Source organism: Falco punctatus (assembly GCF_963210335.1).
Source record: "Falco punctatus genome assembly, chromosome: 10".
NCBI lineage: Eukaryota > Metazoa > Chordata > Aves > Falconiformes > Falconidae > Falco > Falco punctatus.
In genome coordinates this window covers 35842086-35859022 of record NC_137590.1, presented here as the reverse complement: position 1 = coordinate 35859022, position 16937 = coordinate 35842086, and the positions used below count along the sequence as shown (strand labels likewise).

Genomic DNA, 16937 nt, shown 5'->3' with positions numbered 1-16937 from the left:
CCAGCTCCAGGCAGCTCTGCTAGAGACCACCCGGCTGGGGGAGTCTGCAGTGTCAGGTTCCCAGACCGACTGGGTGTCCAGCCAGCCAGAAATTCTGGATGTACTGCGGGATCTGACCAGAGGTAACAAGCTCTGAGTGCCTGTAACAAGATTTTCACAGTCCACATCTCAACCCTACAGACTGAGCCTGGAAGCCAACCTACACCCGGGGCCCCACTTGCCTTTCAGGGTGACTCCCACCAGTTGTCCCTTCCAGGAGACAGCACCAAGCCTGACAACAGCTGAGGACGCCGATGCTTTCTGCCACCCCCCCAACGTAGCAACGCTTTTTAGGGTCACATCTCTCTGGCTGGGGATGCTGGGTCTGCCCCACACCTGTGGACTCTTGGAGCTTCTCTCAAGCCTTCCTACATCTTGGCTTGATAACCTGGGGCTCCGAGGTGGTGGGAGTCTCTGTAGAGCCTGGGCTTTCAGGGTCTCTGCTTTGGAGATGGCAAGTGGGACTCACTAACAGCCTGCTACGAATCCAGAGAGAGTTCAAAAGAAACCTAGTCTTTGATACATTGGGAGTTCACTGAGCCAAAGTTATTTCAGAGAAAACATTTTAGTGAATCAGCATCTTTTGATAAAACTAAGCTTTGGCAAAGGAAGAGGAGAATTCCCAGAAGCTTTGGTAGAGAAAGCAACATGAAGTCAAACCACGGTCTGTCTCACCCCAAGCGCAAGCATGGTGCAATTACAGCGGAAACAGTTAATGAGAAAGCTGAACAGGAAAGGTTTCTACAGGCTAATTACTGACAGCAGCTTCACAGGTGGATGAGGACTGGGTGGCAGAGCACATTTAGACATCTCGTCTCTGGGAGCAGTTATTTCTCTATCCAGGCATCATGGTTATGATCAAGTGAAATGAATGGAAAACACATTCCTTGACTTCAGCTAGCTCCAGCCAGGGCTCCTGAGGGACATTTGCTGCTGTACGACCGGTGCGTGAGGACGGCAGACTGACGGTGTCTATGTGTTTGCACACACAGGGCTGTCAGTACAACATGTTTGGTACAACAGAGGTTTGAGCCAGACTGCTGCAATACAAGTCTGTGGAATTAAAAGTAGGGTGGAAAAAATAGGGCCAATTATTTTTATAGCTTGCCCAAATGCCTCAATTGATCATACTAACTTTAGAAAGCAAAAGGCACTGTGAATACTTGACAGGTTTGTTCCTCTGACAGGTACATCATGTGCTCATGATTCCTGTTTAATTTCCTTCTTTAAGAATACCTCAAACTGTGTTCCTTGTGGGTGTGGTGGAAAGTGGAGGCGGAGAGTGATTCTTCTCTGAAGGAAAATACAATTACCAACTTCTTTAACTGCTCAAACAGATGACAAGTGAACAGGCTTTCAGTGCTCCCCACCAGCTCCACTTTAAAACAAAACACTCTGCATTATACATTCAGTAACAGATCCCTACTCCCAAACTCCCTATAGCAGAAGGGAGCCAGGGAAAAAAGCAGCCCCTTTTATTTTCCCTGTGTTTCTCATATTGCAAGGTGCTTTTTTATCTCTTTGAACTCCGAAGAGAGACTTGTACGCATGAAGATGTGCTGCGTTAACTGGGTTGCTACTGGAATACGAACTAGGGTCACAGAGGTGGGGGGTGAGTGTGTGTTTGTGCACTCACATTCTTTGATGAGTGCCAATCATTCCTGCAGTTTGTTCACCACCTACGCACTGTCAAACATACACACAGACAAGCACACACTTGTAGTCTGCTCTCTTCCAGTGCTAAAAGCAGACGAGCGTGTGGTAATTCTCCAGGTTAAAGATAAACCACCATGAGCGTGAGTGTGTTTTTTTAACAAGCACATGCAATGAACGTGCAAGGGACGATCCATGTAAGTGTGATCACATTCATTTGTACATTGCAACCTGCATGTTCAACAGCAAGTAAAAAATACAAGTATCAGAGAGTACATACATGTTGGGGGGGGGGGGGGGGGGGAATTTAATTTCCTTTATCCTTTCATCTTTTTTTGCCATGAATACAAGGTCCTCTGGGGTATTCTCCTCTCACAGCAATATGTCAATCAATTGGAAGAATAATAGATGAGTATCAGCAAGTTGGCACAGTGTTTCTTAATCAGGGAGTTCTGGGAAGTTTGATGAATGCTTTAAAACATTTTCTTTGGGACTTCTGTTTAATAAACGGAAATACTTGCCCTCCTATTTGCTACTTTTAACACAACAGACTCTGAAATCTTGTGTGCCAGTATCCCAGATTAATTTAAACACATTTCACTGGTGAAATCATATGGTCTCATTTCTTTGTTCATTGGTACCCAGTGGTAAGGGTATTCAGTGGGGTTCAGCGGCAGCATAGCACCATTTCCGCTGCTGTCAACAGTAAACCTCCTAAACACTGCAGCTGGAAAACAATTAGGCTACTGAATACATTAAGAAAATATTCTGATTTGGTGAAATTCAGTTTGATGTTGGTGAGTTGGCTTTGGTAATGTCAGGGAAACCGCCCTTGTTATGATCAAAGCTGAATTTGAACCAAGTTACACTATTCCATTCATTTCTGTCTCAGATTTAGCTTCTCCCTGACACTCTTCTGATATTCTGGTAACGATTTCTGTAGAGCAGGTCTCCAGTCAGCAGCTGAGGACAGCTAGGTCAGCCAATATCACAGTCTTTTGTTTGAAAAGTCCAAAAAATAAGTATTCCAAAGCAAAGATGCTGCTCTCCAGTATTCTCTTCTTTAACTTTGCTTGGGGGAGCCTAAACTTCTGCTTCTGCAGATACCTTGCACAAGTGCCTCTCCCTGTGCACCAGACAGAGATAAGTGACTTTGTACAAACTTCAAGTGTGTGATTAGAAAATCCAAGCTCTGGATTTTAAGACCAGAGAGCCTGTTGCATTAATCTAGTCAGAGATAAGGCACAGCATGGATCAGGAACCATCCTCAACTATTTCCTGCAGCTGAAGCTGAACTAGGACCCAAGTTTTAGAAAAAACACACAGCAGTTAAAGATGAAGTTTAATTGTCTTTCAGGGGGAGAATTCACCAGAACTTTGGGAGGCTTGTTCCAATCAGTAACTTCATCCAGTGGTCAAACAGGCCTAGAATTCCTACATTTAATCTGCCTACCTACAGCTTACAACTACTAGTTTACAATAAGATTTTTGCCCCAAGACTGTAATATCCTCTATTATCAAACGTTTATTCTCCTTATCAGTATTTACAGACCTTAATGAAGTTACGTCTTAACCTTTTCTTTAATAAACTAGGTAGATTGAGTTCCTTGAGTCTCTCATAAAACATGAACTCTTGATTCTTTACTTAGTCTCTCAGATACTTCCAAGTTGTGCCCAATTTCTGAACTTTTTCCTTGAGGAACAGGCACCTCAACATGACATGCTGCATTTCAGCAGTTTTTGCAACAGAACAATGACAGTTATTACGTGACTTTTGGTAGCAAAAAGGGAAACAACAGAGATTAAAGGGAGAAAAAACAGAATGGGGGAGCAAAGAAGAATGAAAGGGGTTAAAACCAGGCAAAATAACAATTGAAAGAAAATGGAGAAGGAAGGAAAGACTCCAAAGTAGGACAAGGTAGTAAAGAAATCAGTAGCTATTGAAATAGAAGCTCAGGAAGAAGCAAGAGATGACGAAAAGACCATGCAAAGCAGTACCTATTTTTACAAGTATGCTTTCGTAACTTATCCTGACGGTTCCAAGAGGCTGACACTCGACCCTGCTACCTATCCCGCCACTTGATTATTTCAGGCAATCAGTAGCTTCCAACAGTAATCACTATACAATCCTCTCTGCTTATGAACACACTACACTTCTGAGGAATTTTTTGCTAGCAGAGCTCATTAGCACCACAAGGTGCTAAACCAGCCAGCCAACCTCCCCGAACCCACCACCCAGGTTTCAGTTGAGCGCCGAGGGAGAAATGTGGAAAGGCCTGTGTCTCTTCCCTCCCCCACCCTGGAACTACCTGCCTCGCCTCAAGGCCAGGACTGGAGGCCTCGGTCAGAAGAAACAAAGGGCACATACACACAAAGCACACATATGGAGCTCTGGGCTCCAGTCATCAAGCCTGGAACATCTGTGGCTTTCTCAGGATGCGTGTGCAAGTAATTAGTCCAAGGCCAGCTGTCCCCTTCTCACTCTCCACCCTTTATGCTCCCATTGCTTTCACTAACACTGGCTGTCCAAAGAGTATTTTATCTGACGGTCCACCAAAAGAGCAGGTTTTTCATTGTTTATTCTTTGGAAGGAGGGAGTGGAAGAGAATTGGTGAGGTAGTAAAGAGGAAAGGACTCTTCTGAGTACGTCTCATGAGACACCTCAATGTTTCCAAACAAGCTTTTGCCACATCAGAGGAAAGATTTGCTTTAACCTTTATATTCTGAAGTTATAATCTCCAAATGCTTGTGGCTGGTACTGAAAATGCAACGATCAGCAGTGAGCTTTCCTGCAGGAAAGCTTACAGCTTTACAGACACATCTACGTCTTGTATTCTGGGCCTAATTTCCCTCTCAGTGATCCAGAAGTAATTCAGGGAAATTAATGAACCTTATTTCAGTCTCAAGATGCTCCCTATAATGCACTCATTTCTGAAATCTTTCTGCTGATTTGTGCTAGAGCAAGCTGGAGGTACCACGGGAGGCAGGTCTCCACATCAGTGGTGCAGCTGAAGAAACCCAGCTGAAGCTTTTACCAGTTGTATGAGAGCAGGAGTGAGACCAGAACCAGCCCTTCTGTTCTCATCTGTGAAATTACATTTATAGCTTTGCCCCAAAACCAGGCTCCCAAAGAGGCCCAAGGTGGAGCTGGGGAAGGAGCACCGCTCCCCGGCCGGTGTGTAGCAGTTACGGGCATGACCAAGCCGAAGGCTCGCATGTGCATCGGGCGGCCCTGTCCTTCAACGGGGCAGCAAGCACCTGGATGATACATTCCCCGCAGCTTGTGCTGCATCGTGCCTTCCCCTCTATCATCTCCATAGCAGCAGTTCTGCTAATTGAGACCAGCTGCTTCAGTTCCAAATTCTTCTCTCCAGAAATATCGATACTACGACGTTATGATTAGAAAGCACTTTACCAAATGCCTCTCAATTCTGCACAGCTCAGATGAAGAGCAGCTGCAGAAAGAAGGGACAGTTCCCTGAATGTACAGAATAAAACACTGCAAAAATACTGGAGAAATTAAGGCTATAAGCAGCAAGTCAAAATAGAATAATGATGGCAGAGAAAGCAGCCTGCTGTATATGCTTGTGCCTGTCATTTTAGATGTCAAAAGGACTGTGAGCAGACTTCTTCCTTATGCTCTAGGATAAATGGCCACAGCACTGCAGCATTACAGCTTCATGTGGCAGGTGTGAGTATTTGTTGGATCCAGTTTTTCTGTCCAAGGATGGATTAAAGCAAAATCCTTCAGTCTGGGCCTGGCTTGGGAGAGTAGTTGTGGTATTGAATCATTGGCTCCAGGGACTGTTCTGCACAGCCCACTGGCAAAGAGACTCACTGGAACTGATAAGCTAGTGGGAAGATTTGCAAAGTAGGAATGCCACCACACCACCATGACTTGGCTTCACTGTTGGCTGTTTCCCTGTGGCTGCTGACTGTATGCAGCAAGCTGTCAGCTGGATGCTTCGCAATGGCCACACTGGGATTGCCAAAAGCTGCAAGCATTTCTCCCCTTCAGGCAGGCTGGATTAAGCTGGCTAACAGTACAGTCAATTCCAAATTCACTTAGAAGTTGAGGGCCCTGCTTGTGAGCATCAGACACAGGACATTCTCAAAAAGACATCTGGTTACTGAGTTTATGCAAGAACTGGGCAAACCAATCCCATCTGTTGTTCCAACCTCCTGAGCACAAAGAACATAAACCTTGAAAGAGAAAATCCCACCAAGAATGATCTGAAAGTGAGACTCACAACACAACACGTCATTTCCTCCTGAGAAGGATGCTGTACCATCGTACAGAAAGCATGGCATGGTTCAGCACGCGGCTGTGTAAACGAGGGCCTAACACACCGTTTCGCTGCTCAGATTTCATACTACAACCAAGGTAATGCAACACAAGTAAAGCAGAGAGATCACTTTGCTATGCTAAATGATTTGCCTCCTACTCTGAAAATCAATGAGGTAAATAAAATGTTTTATACAGGTATCAGACAGTGTCTCAGCAAACAAAATGCTCATGTTTTTTAAAAATATTCCTGCGATGTTACCCTGGGAAATATACAAAGTGTTCAGAGTCTCATTCAGTTTTTACCATTTACACACTTTTTTTACTTTTGTGGTGTTCCACTTGTCTGCTGTCCTTTCAAAGTTGCAGTTTTCATATCTATTTCACTTTCTAACTTTCGGTCTATACTAGAAGTCTGAATCCACAGTACTGTGGGAGAGGGAATACATCAATGAAATTCCAGAAAGGTAAGTCTGAACACATTACAACTGAATATAAATTTTAAGAATCCTTCTCTGAAGAACATAAAATTTACACTGTATAGACTGTCTGCATATTCTTTCAATCTCTGTTTTCTTTTTGGTCTTAGTAAGGTTGCTGTACTTACTTGCTGCTGGAAAACAGCTGACACAGAAGTACGTGTAAGAAGCAACAGTGTAAAGATATATGCTCCATATGCTTATAGGGAAGTTACCTCAATAAGTACGCTGCATGCAGACCTGTTAGCGTCATTTGCAGGTGACAGCTTGATGGAATTCTGTTGATTGCAGAGCAGTTGTGTTCCCTCCCATCAAGCTGAATTTAGCCTTTCTACTCACCAAATCACATGAGTAAACTTTTATGCATACATTTATTTTATTTTTAGGTTTCCAAGATCAATCAATGACGCTCATGTAAGGAGACTGGTATCACAAGGCTAGGAAAAAATGGAGTTAAGCTTTTCTGAACACTGGTGTCATTGGGACCATCAGGACAGACATTTTGTTGGTTTCCAATGGCACAGCTCTGCGGATTGTTACCAGAATTACAACAGCTTTAAACAGGCATGGACCTTGGCGCATCAGACCATAACAAACTCATGCAGCCGAGCAAGCAGTAGGAGTATTCAAACAACAGATGCACCAGCCTCTCTTAAATCTCTTCCTACTGACATTTGTACACCTCAGTCTGCAATGTACCATAACTATTACGCACTGCTGCAGTGGTGGAAGTCAGATGCCCAACACACATCTGCCCCAGCAGAGAAGCCACAGCTTTGCAGCTGACCATCTATTTTGGTCACAAAGCACGGGCATACTCCCATTTAATTTCAGCTGCCCTAACCTCCCCCATAACTAAATCATTGTTATTATGCTCCACATAATCCTAGTACTGACAGGGATGTTTGTTATACGTAATTAAAGATATTAATTTTGCACGGAACAGAAGACACAGAGCCAAGATATTTTTTTTTTAAATCTCCCATTAGAAAATTACCTTCATTAGCACCGACTCGCTGAGCTTCTCTCTGTTGACTATTTTTATCGCGACCTTCTGACACGTGACACAGTGAACCCCCAACTTCACAAGCCCTGCAGAAGAAACAGCAAAATAGAAAGGAAGAATTGGTTAGAGATAGTCACTGTTCAGATTTTTGCTATTTGCATGCCACCCAGCAGTTGGCAATTTATATGCAAACAAATCTTCACTAGTCCCTCCTCCAGCCAGATAAGGTCTTGTGAGTAATGAAGACCCTGAAGCCCACATCGTGACCATTTTGCAGTGAAGCCATCAACATTCTTAATGCTGCTGCCGTTTCTGCCATTAAAGCTGTATTTTTGTTGAAGCACTGTATTCCAGCTCTCACCACTCAGTGTATCCTACCAGTAAGAAGTGAACTTCTCCCAGTTTAACTGCACTAGGCTAAGGCTTTGGCTGACACCTGACATCAGTGGATGCTCGGAAATCATCAAACTAGATGGTCAAATGTCTGCAGTGTAGAAATAGCCTCTACGTTTTTCTAGCTCCTTCCAGAGCTTTTATGATCATAATAGAAAGGTTAACACTGTGATGAATGGCACTGTAGCATGAAGGAACATCAACATATGCAGATACAATTCTAAGTTCTTTTAACTTGTTATTATTCACTATATCCTTATCCTCAAATAACTTAAGAGCACTGTTAAATGATTACATTGGCAAAAGGATATGGATATCCCTGACAGGATCAGGATGTCCAAGTGATCACCAAAATACAGAACAAAACTCCCATGAATTAAAAGAAAGATGTGAGTAACATACACGAAGCATGAGCTTCTGCCAAATTTTGATCTAAACCTGCTGACCTGTGTGAAAATACCTTGAGATATCTCCCACAAGTGTGTTTATGACAGTCCCCCGAGCTCTCAGCTCTATCGCCATTAAGAAAACTTGTACCTGGAAAAACTGTACTTTGTAGGTCTATTCGAGTGAGATCTTGTTTCCTTCAGCTTTTGCTCTTGTCAAACATACACCTGTAGCACAATACCTGGTGGGCGGGATCCCACCCCACTCTACACACAGTATGCCAAATTGCCGTTCAGTTTAATTCAGTCAGAATGAAGTAAGAAGACATGGCACCTCTCTGGTGTCGGCAAGACCTGCTGGGCTTCACAGAGCATTTATGGGCAATGACACTGCACAGTAAGAACAAGCCTAGCTCAGCTCGCCGCTCCTAGGTTGGGTTGCCATCAAGATCCCAACCTCTCTACTGATGCAAACCACAAACCAAACATGTTGCTTTATCTGCAAATTGAACACAACGGATCTGCAGTCCAGTGAAACAACAAACACAGCGCTTCATGCTTCATATCGAGGGATGAATATGCAGACTATTGCCTAACTACAAACTGTCCCCAGTAAAGTGAACTGGAGTTTCATCAGGGACTCCAGCAATCTCCTGCAGATACTTGTCTATCTTCTTGCTACACAGTTAATCAGGAACTTGGAACCATTAATCGCTCGTTATTATGCTGAGAAATAAACTTCTGACTTGCTTCCAGTTGCATCTCTTTTATGGCATGCTCAAGTGTTCTGGGTATTTCTAGTCACATAATTTCTCGGTCTCATCTGGTTAAATGCTGACATCCTTACTTTCAGCCATGACATAAACAAGTCACAAAAATTAAGAATGCAGCACACTGACAAATCCATTTGCGACTGTGTATAGCAACAGCCTGTCCTCTGCCTGAAGCGGCTGAGCAGCACAGCTGGGGGAAGGTGCTGCCATGTCCAGCCAACGCTCACTCGTATGTCTGAATCTGGTCTGTTCAATACATTTACAATGGCACCCGTAGCGGTACTGGCTCTGTGTTCACCGTTCATAGCAGCTGCAGACTTACTTATGCTGCTTCTCTTTAGCTTTGTTCTCTGTTTGGACAGTGGCTACTTGGCACCACCTTGTTGAAAATGTGCATGGTTTCAAACCGTGCCAATTGCTTCCTTCCTGCTTCCAGCACAGATCACGGCCCTGCGTCACTCACAGCACAACCCTGTCACTCTACATCATTCTTAGTTGCACTTTCAAATCTCAGCAGAACCTCTTAACTCGGTCCTTTGTACCTGGACTGCCAGGATCTGCAGCACAGTGCTGTACAGTAACACTGTATTTTCAGTGTTACTGTTCAGTTTCATTATTTTCAGAGGTCAATAAAGGTGAAAAACAACTACTCTCTGTAACTGGTCCTTCACCCTGAAGGAAATATAAAAGCTTCCAGTATCTCACACTTCAGGGTTTGATTTCAAATGTTGTTGCTCCCAAATCAAGACATCTGTTCCACTGAACCCAGCTGATCTGTAAACTATTTTTCCTTTGTCCTCCCCAAAGCACCCCATCGTTGAGTCATAAAGGGTTTTACCCATAAACTTCTGGGACACCACCAGGCTGTACAGGCAAGCTTCTCAGCACCCTCTGTCCTTCTGGCTACTAACCTACCACAGACTCAAAAATTAAGATTAAACCATTGCATTTACTCCAATCAAAAAGTTAATCAGCTGTTAGAAGACACTGCAAACTTTGCAAAAACCACACTGATACCAAATCGCACAGATTTTATGTTGAATTAATTTCATCAACCTCAAGAAGTTGTTCTTGATTTACACCACAGTACCAGAGGACAGAATGAGAAAACACGAGTGAGATTTAATGTATTTTTCCTCTCCTGATTTGCATTTTGAAAATCAAGGAAAAAAAACGCCCTGTCACCACTGTGTGTTCTGTGGAGACAGAACTTTAAGACAACTCTCTGAACAGCCCAAGACAGCACTTTTCACTGTATTAAATTCCGTGTAATTTTAGGGTAAAAATAAAACAGGTCACTCTGCCTTGCCTCCTCCCCAGTCCCCCAGCCACATCCTTTTGCCATCTGCATGCCAGCCTAATAAACAAATAATTAAAAATTAATTAAAAAATAATTTAAAAATCCCTCTTAGCAAGTCCATCTATAGCATAAGGCTCTCCTGCTACTACGAGGAAATCCTAATTGAGCTTGGTCAGGAAGGGCTTGTACTCAGGACTGCCATTTCTGTCCTGTAATTTCAGTCGAGGATCTTAACCCTTCAGAGATGGCTTACACGGGGATTTGAACTCCTGTGGGCTTCTTGATGCTTAGGAAGCCCTTCTACCGACACAGAGAAAATAAACCATTCAAGAGGTAGTACGTATCTGCTTAATGACAGACCCTTAGAGAGAATAAGAAGCAACGATGTGAGCAAACTGCTGAGGTGTTAACTGAAATGGAAGTGGCAGCAATGCCCACTTAGAAACAAGCGTCCAAGGTGCGCTTACAGCATTGTGACAGAGCCGGTGGATCTTCCAGATCTTCCTCTCCTGCATATGCAGCTGTTCCAATCTATAGGAAACCTCCAATACAAACATGCCATTAAGTTAGGTACTGGTAAAGTTTATCTATATATTCAGGCCAGCACAGGTACCTGTGTGGTCCTCGAAGGAGAACAACCAAACCAGGCTTGCTAAGAGGGTATTTTGCACTGCCTTGGCTTAAAGCAAGTCTGCCAGGCCACAAACAGACTTTGAACTGGTCAGCTTCATGAGTAATTAACCCCTCAGATGCAGGCAAGTAACCTTCATTAACTCCATCTGAGATGCTGTGGGAGTCAAGCACTTGAAGTTCCCCCCCCCAAGCTGTCACAGGCACGGATTCCTTCAGGCACACTTCAGATTTCCCTCCGTCGGCGGCTCCGGGGGTCGCAGGCGCTGCCATGCTGGCACGTTCAAACAGGCTGTTACAACCTCTGGGCTGCCAGCATTGGGCTGCTTTTGATCTTCGCCACTGAACTGCACCAGAAGCAGCCCTACAATTTCAGGTTGGGGAGTAAAGAAGAAACCACGACAAGCTGAAAAGCAAGGGGATGTGTGAGCTAACACTGTCTTTTAATTTGTAATTAAAAGCCACAATTTGAAAAACACTGAGCATGAGGAACCCCGGATGACAAAAGGGAAAGATACCATTCAAGGAAGAGCAGCAGAGGGAAGCATACAGGCCTGACAGTGCTGCAGCATTCGACCTAGTAACAACCACGGCTGCCCACTCTGCTGCTAGTAAACTCCCACTCTGCCACACTTAAAGATACACAGATCTTTTCTGAAAAAGACAGGAGCTTACCTGATGAGCAAGGGACAGATTTAGATCAGCTGGACAGCCCATCCTGAAGCACTACAGAAAGGAATCCTTTATTTTACCCAAGAAGAATGCACCGTGGGGATGGAGAAACAAAAGTTTCCCTCCTGCTGAGACAATATATTTACTGTGAATCCCTGATCACAGCAAGTCATCTCCACGGCCTATATTGTAACCGGCAATCAACTCCATGACTTTTTAACCAAGGACAGGATTTCAGAAAAGGCTGATTTACTTTCGCCTTGCATTCTGTGCAGCAATTTTCTCTAACACAGACTGAATAAAACACAGAGTTCAGAACTGGTGCTATTTCATATCCACTTTACAGTTGTGTAAATAGCAGCATGAGGGAACACAACTGTGGATAGTAACACCTCACTAATGATCCTGTTATTACAACTCTTCATTAGAGAAAGAAACGTTCTGGGAACAAGACAGAAATGTTTTTCAATCCTATCCAAACTTGCAGTCTGCCAAAGACACCGATCTGAAACAAATTACCACTTTGAGAGAGACTAATAAATAATGAAACAACATTGCTGTTTAAGTACAGCACTACTGGTATATTCATTGCTAATGAATAATGTTCCCACAGTTTTTCAGAAATGCTAAACACAAGTAACTCCTTCTCCCGATTTTTAACTTAAGGCCAATAACTGCTTCAAGAAGTGGAATGAAAAATTAGGTACATTTGCTACATTTAATACATATGATTTTTCCAATGGTAAATGGAAGTCTTTAATTTTTTTTTAAAATAAAACCAACCCAATGCCCTATTTGTAAGTAATGACAAATTTCTGTAGTAGGGAAACTAGCCACTGATTTCAGAAGACCAACTGCACGTTGCTTGCTCTTCATTCCACTTCATGGAATGCGTTGTCAAAAAACTTCTCAAAAGATCTGAGCAGAAAGCCCTGGTCTGGCCAGTAGTATCTATTTTGGCTGGATGAGCAATTAAAGGAATGTCTAGAGAGAAATATCACTCCTCTTTTAACTTGAGTTCGCTAATTGCCAATTATTTCAAGTCAATGAATACTCTGCAAATGTTAATCTAGGCACTGCAGGACACAAATGTTTGTGGTTTACTTCAGGGCTCAGACTAGTACTGGTAACAAACTATTTGGATTAAAGGAAGAACAAAAATCTCAGGCCAAACAAACTCAAAAGAAATCTTAGTGTGTGTACACTGTCACTGCGTATGAGCTTTGGACATATGATCTTTACCTTATGAGTAATGTTATTTATCCCCACAAATCGGAGGTTGCCATTGTAAGTCTTAGAAGTACTTATGGATGCTCATTCCTGAAAACTACATATGCTAGCATTTGCAAGATCTGCAAACCTTCAAAGATGCCAGCTTAGAAAATCAACGCTTAAAGCAAACAAAAGCATTAACATAACTCAAGTGGAACACAGGACAATACCTAAAATGTAGTATTCTTGCTCTTTGTTCTCAACAGTTATCTTCACAAACACTGTAGTTTCAATTAGGGTTACATAGTTCAGTTACAGTGTCTAACTCTGCTGACTGCAGTGAAGTTGCTTTAGACCTACAACACTGGAAAATGGATTAAAATTTGGCCCATAGCAAGATGATTTCCACAGCCATAAAATAAGGATAATAACACTTACTTACCTTGCAAGGGCTGTAGAAGGATTAACTGATTAATCCTTACAAAGAGTGCTGAAAAGGGATCTAAACCCTATGGAAGTTTTATATATTACAACCAGGAAAACTGCATTTTAAACACAACCTGGAAAAAAAGCTCTAAATATTTTTTGATTAATAGCTTCCACTTCACTTCCCAATTCTCAGAGCACATAGAATTCTGGTCTCCTACAATATGCATCTTATTCTCTTCTTAGCTGCACTGGAAAGAACTTTGTTACTGAGCATCCTACTTATGGAAACCAATAATTGCCCTTAATTACTCAGTCTTCTCATTGAAGAGCTGTTTATTTTTCTATAGCAATTGTTATCTCTAATTATTGCATTTAAATAAACAGAGCCTTATATCAAGTGACAGGGAAATTATACAGTATCAATTTATAATTGTATATGGGGAAAGGAGGTATAGGGTTGTCTAGAAATCTAAAAGGATGAGGATGGAGCTACCCACATTGGTAATGAAATATTTTGACCATGGGTTCTAATACAGAGAGATTCCAGTGCTACAAGGCTGTTCTGAGGGCTCATGCAATAACTGCTTCTAAATTGAATAAACTGTAATTACTGTAGGACTAAAGCCAGAGTTCAAAGGAGATGTTCATCAGTGCCAGGATTCACATGCCTCAGCTCAGAGCGTAGGGAAGCTGCACACTGAATTGCTGTAGCCTGGATTTGTTGTCCTGAGCTATGAGCACCGTCAAATGTACACTGGCTCAGGCAGCTGAAGGGGCACAATCCTACGCTCAGAGATTGGTGAGAACAATGCAGCAGCTCAGATGTGACTGGATCCACATGCCTGATATTAGAGATCAAGAGGCACAGACATGTATATGTACACACAGCAGCTCACCAGGAGCAGGTTTTACACTGTATGCCTCAGAGATTATGGTAGGATCATCCTCCAGGCTCAGCAGGATCAAAACACACAGAACCAACATCACCTCTATTGATTTTTACCTTGGTCTCTTTCTTACAATATTTCATAAATCAATATTTCTCAGAAACTCTTCGTGCCCCCTGAATATAGCAAAGAACGTGACCGCTGAGTCCCTTTGACATGCTCTCCTTCCCATCTCACCGTACACGCTCACGTGCCTAAAGGGAACCGGGACACAAACCTGGATGGGCACACTGGTTCTGTCCTTTGCAAAATGCCATTATTTCATCAGCCAAGCTCTAACAAACTCTCGAAGTCCTCTTGGATCTATCAGCAGCTTGTGATGTCTGGTGGGCTGAGCTCCTATTTCAGATCAAGTCTTTGTTCCCATATAACAACACTTGGGAAGCTACGCTTTCCTGCCACTGGAGAAGTGCAGACTTCAGCTTCCAAAGCGTACAACTGAAAGCGTTTGGGTCGCATCCCCACCCCCTGCAGATGGGGTATGAGAAGAGTGGTTTCATTGTTTTCAAATGAAAAAGATAAATTAAATTAGAACAGATCTTTCCATTGATGCACCAGGAAAAAAAATATCTCTTTTTTACATCTCTGCATGGGTATTAGGAAAACTCTGCTTTCGCCCACAACTCTTCTATTCAAAAGCTTTTCTTTCCACTTTCCAAAAGCTGTACGTGTACATCTCCTTGAAAAACTCTTCTTGAGGAATGATGAGATCCATGTTCCCCTTCAGTTTTCATTAATCCTTTGTCAGGAGATGACCAAAGATGGCCATTTTCAGGTACAGCAGGAAGCCAGCAGAGCTGTCTATCCTGCCTAAGATATCTTTTAGAAAACATGTCATAGTAATTAGGTAACATCTGGGTAATGAGCCAAAACATCTCTGCTTGGTCCAATCACCTATGGAGAAGAGCTGATGCACTAACAAGGAAGGAACACTGCCCGGCAGAGGAAGAGGAGGTGAGGAAGGAGGAGGGAAAAGAGCAGATGAACTGCTCTTCATATGTGCTTTAGGCTGATGTTAATCCCATTTGCTATGCTCGTTCCTTACATCTCCCTTCTTCACCCTACCTTTCCACCGCCCCTCCATCAGGAAGTCCTCACCCCCTTTTGACCCTCCCATCAACCAAGGTTGTTTCAGCTAGGTTATATGTATATGAATAACTTATATTAAGAAAGGGGGTTACCACGGAAAAAAAATACAGAAGGCAGAGGTCACACTCTTCACAAGATTAGGCTCACCACAGAACACTGCATCCACCCAGCTCCGTGCTGATACAGCTTACTCTGCCCCCTGACATCTCTTAATTACCCGCTGACAGATTCCTAACGGGATTTCACTGACTGCCGACATGCTGCGCCTCAGTAACGGCCCACGGGGTGATCTGGATTAGCTGTATTTGCACCCGTGCTATGCACGAGGCACCAAACAGCAAGTCACGAGCACGTGCAGCGCATCCCAATTCCCACGAACTCCAGAAGGGCCTGCTGGTGGCAGTGGGGTATGGCCCATACATAGCAAAGGAGAAAGGCACTGGGTAGCCACTGCATACAGGGTTCTACAGCTACAGGTTTTTTTCCAAGGACAAATTGTTCTGTACCCAGTAGAGCTAATAGGGGCTCATCTCTTGCAGATCCACACCCTGAATTTCATTTCAATGTCCACCACAAAACCCTGGATCCTCTTCATGTTCCCTCATGAGATCTCCAGTCCCATGCCAACAGGTCCTCACCACATCTATGGACATCCTACTCTCCCCCCCAACGTCATAACATCTACAATTTCCTGCCATACCTCGTCTCTGCCCCAGTGTCTCTAGCTTCTCACGTCTCCTGCAGTAACACCCTCCACAGTTTTACCCATTTTTCTGGTGGTTCACTTCTCACTTGCACAGTTTCCTTCCACATAGCTTACTCTCTCCTTTCTCCTATGTAGATGACGACAGATGCTGTGGCTAGTCCAGACCTGTGAGCCCATCATGCCGTTGGTCAACCAGCATCTGCCAAACAGAAGAATATCTAACACCTGCGTTGTCCTTGTATTTCCCTCTCAGATTTGGTTCTTTCTCCAACTCCCAACAAAGCCTGAAAGGACTTAGTTACCTTTGATGTTTAAGACTGTGAGACCTTTGTTAAAGTCATTCCATATACTTCCATGAAGATGCTCCTGCCATGCGCTACTGTGTTATCACAGACAAGAGTGCCTATGGCCATACAAGGCTGGGGTTTGGGTGGCAGCACAGCAGGGACACCTTGTCTTCCCCGTTCTGTACTTGGCTCCCACAGTATGGCCCGAGCCGTTTTCAAAACGATACTGAGACCTCCCAAGGCAGCAGTAGGCTTTGGAATTGAAACCTGTTGGGTTAGTACCTGAATTCAAACCTCTCCCATTGCTAATGCAGTTCCTCTTATTACAGTTTCAGACTTCTTGTGTTTCTGTTTGGAAGCATATCTGGATTATTTATTTAAAATAAAAGTGGCTTCCTAGTGAAACAAGGCTAATACAGACACCTTGCATGTCTAGCTGTCTATACATGGCTCCACCTCTGACAACTTTGGATCCCACTGGCCCACACCAACTAAACTGACAAAATCCTGCAGCTGGCTACAGAGAGACCTTGTAAGTCGCCCCAGTCCAGGAAAGGTAAGGATACAGATTAGCCTGCAGTCATTCACCTGGCTGAGATGGTATCTGGCTGGTCAGCCAGCAGGAGAGCGAACTCTTGAGCAGAGCCCAGT

The 16937-nt window shown here is 43.5% G+C and overlaps 1 protein-coding gene across 18 annotated transcripts in view; it reads right to left on the bottom strand.

Annotated features, from left to right (window-relative positions):
• The window catches only part of BRSK2 (BR serine/threonine kinase 2), a 316099-nt gene that overhangs the window by 150098 nt on the left and 149064 nt on the right, over nucleotides 1-16937 (bottom strand). For all 18 annotated transcript variants that reach the window (XM_080405930.1, XM_080405931.1, XM_080405933.1 and 15 more), the window contains exon 2: nucleotides 7454-7548. In XM_080405930.1, coding sequence (XP_080262056.1) covers nucleotides 7454-7548 — 95 coding nt within the window. The remainder of the gene's footprint in view (nucleotides 1-7453; nucleotides 7549-16937) is intronic.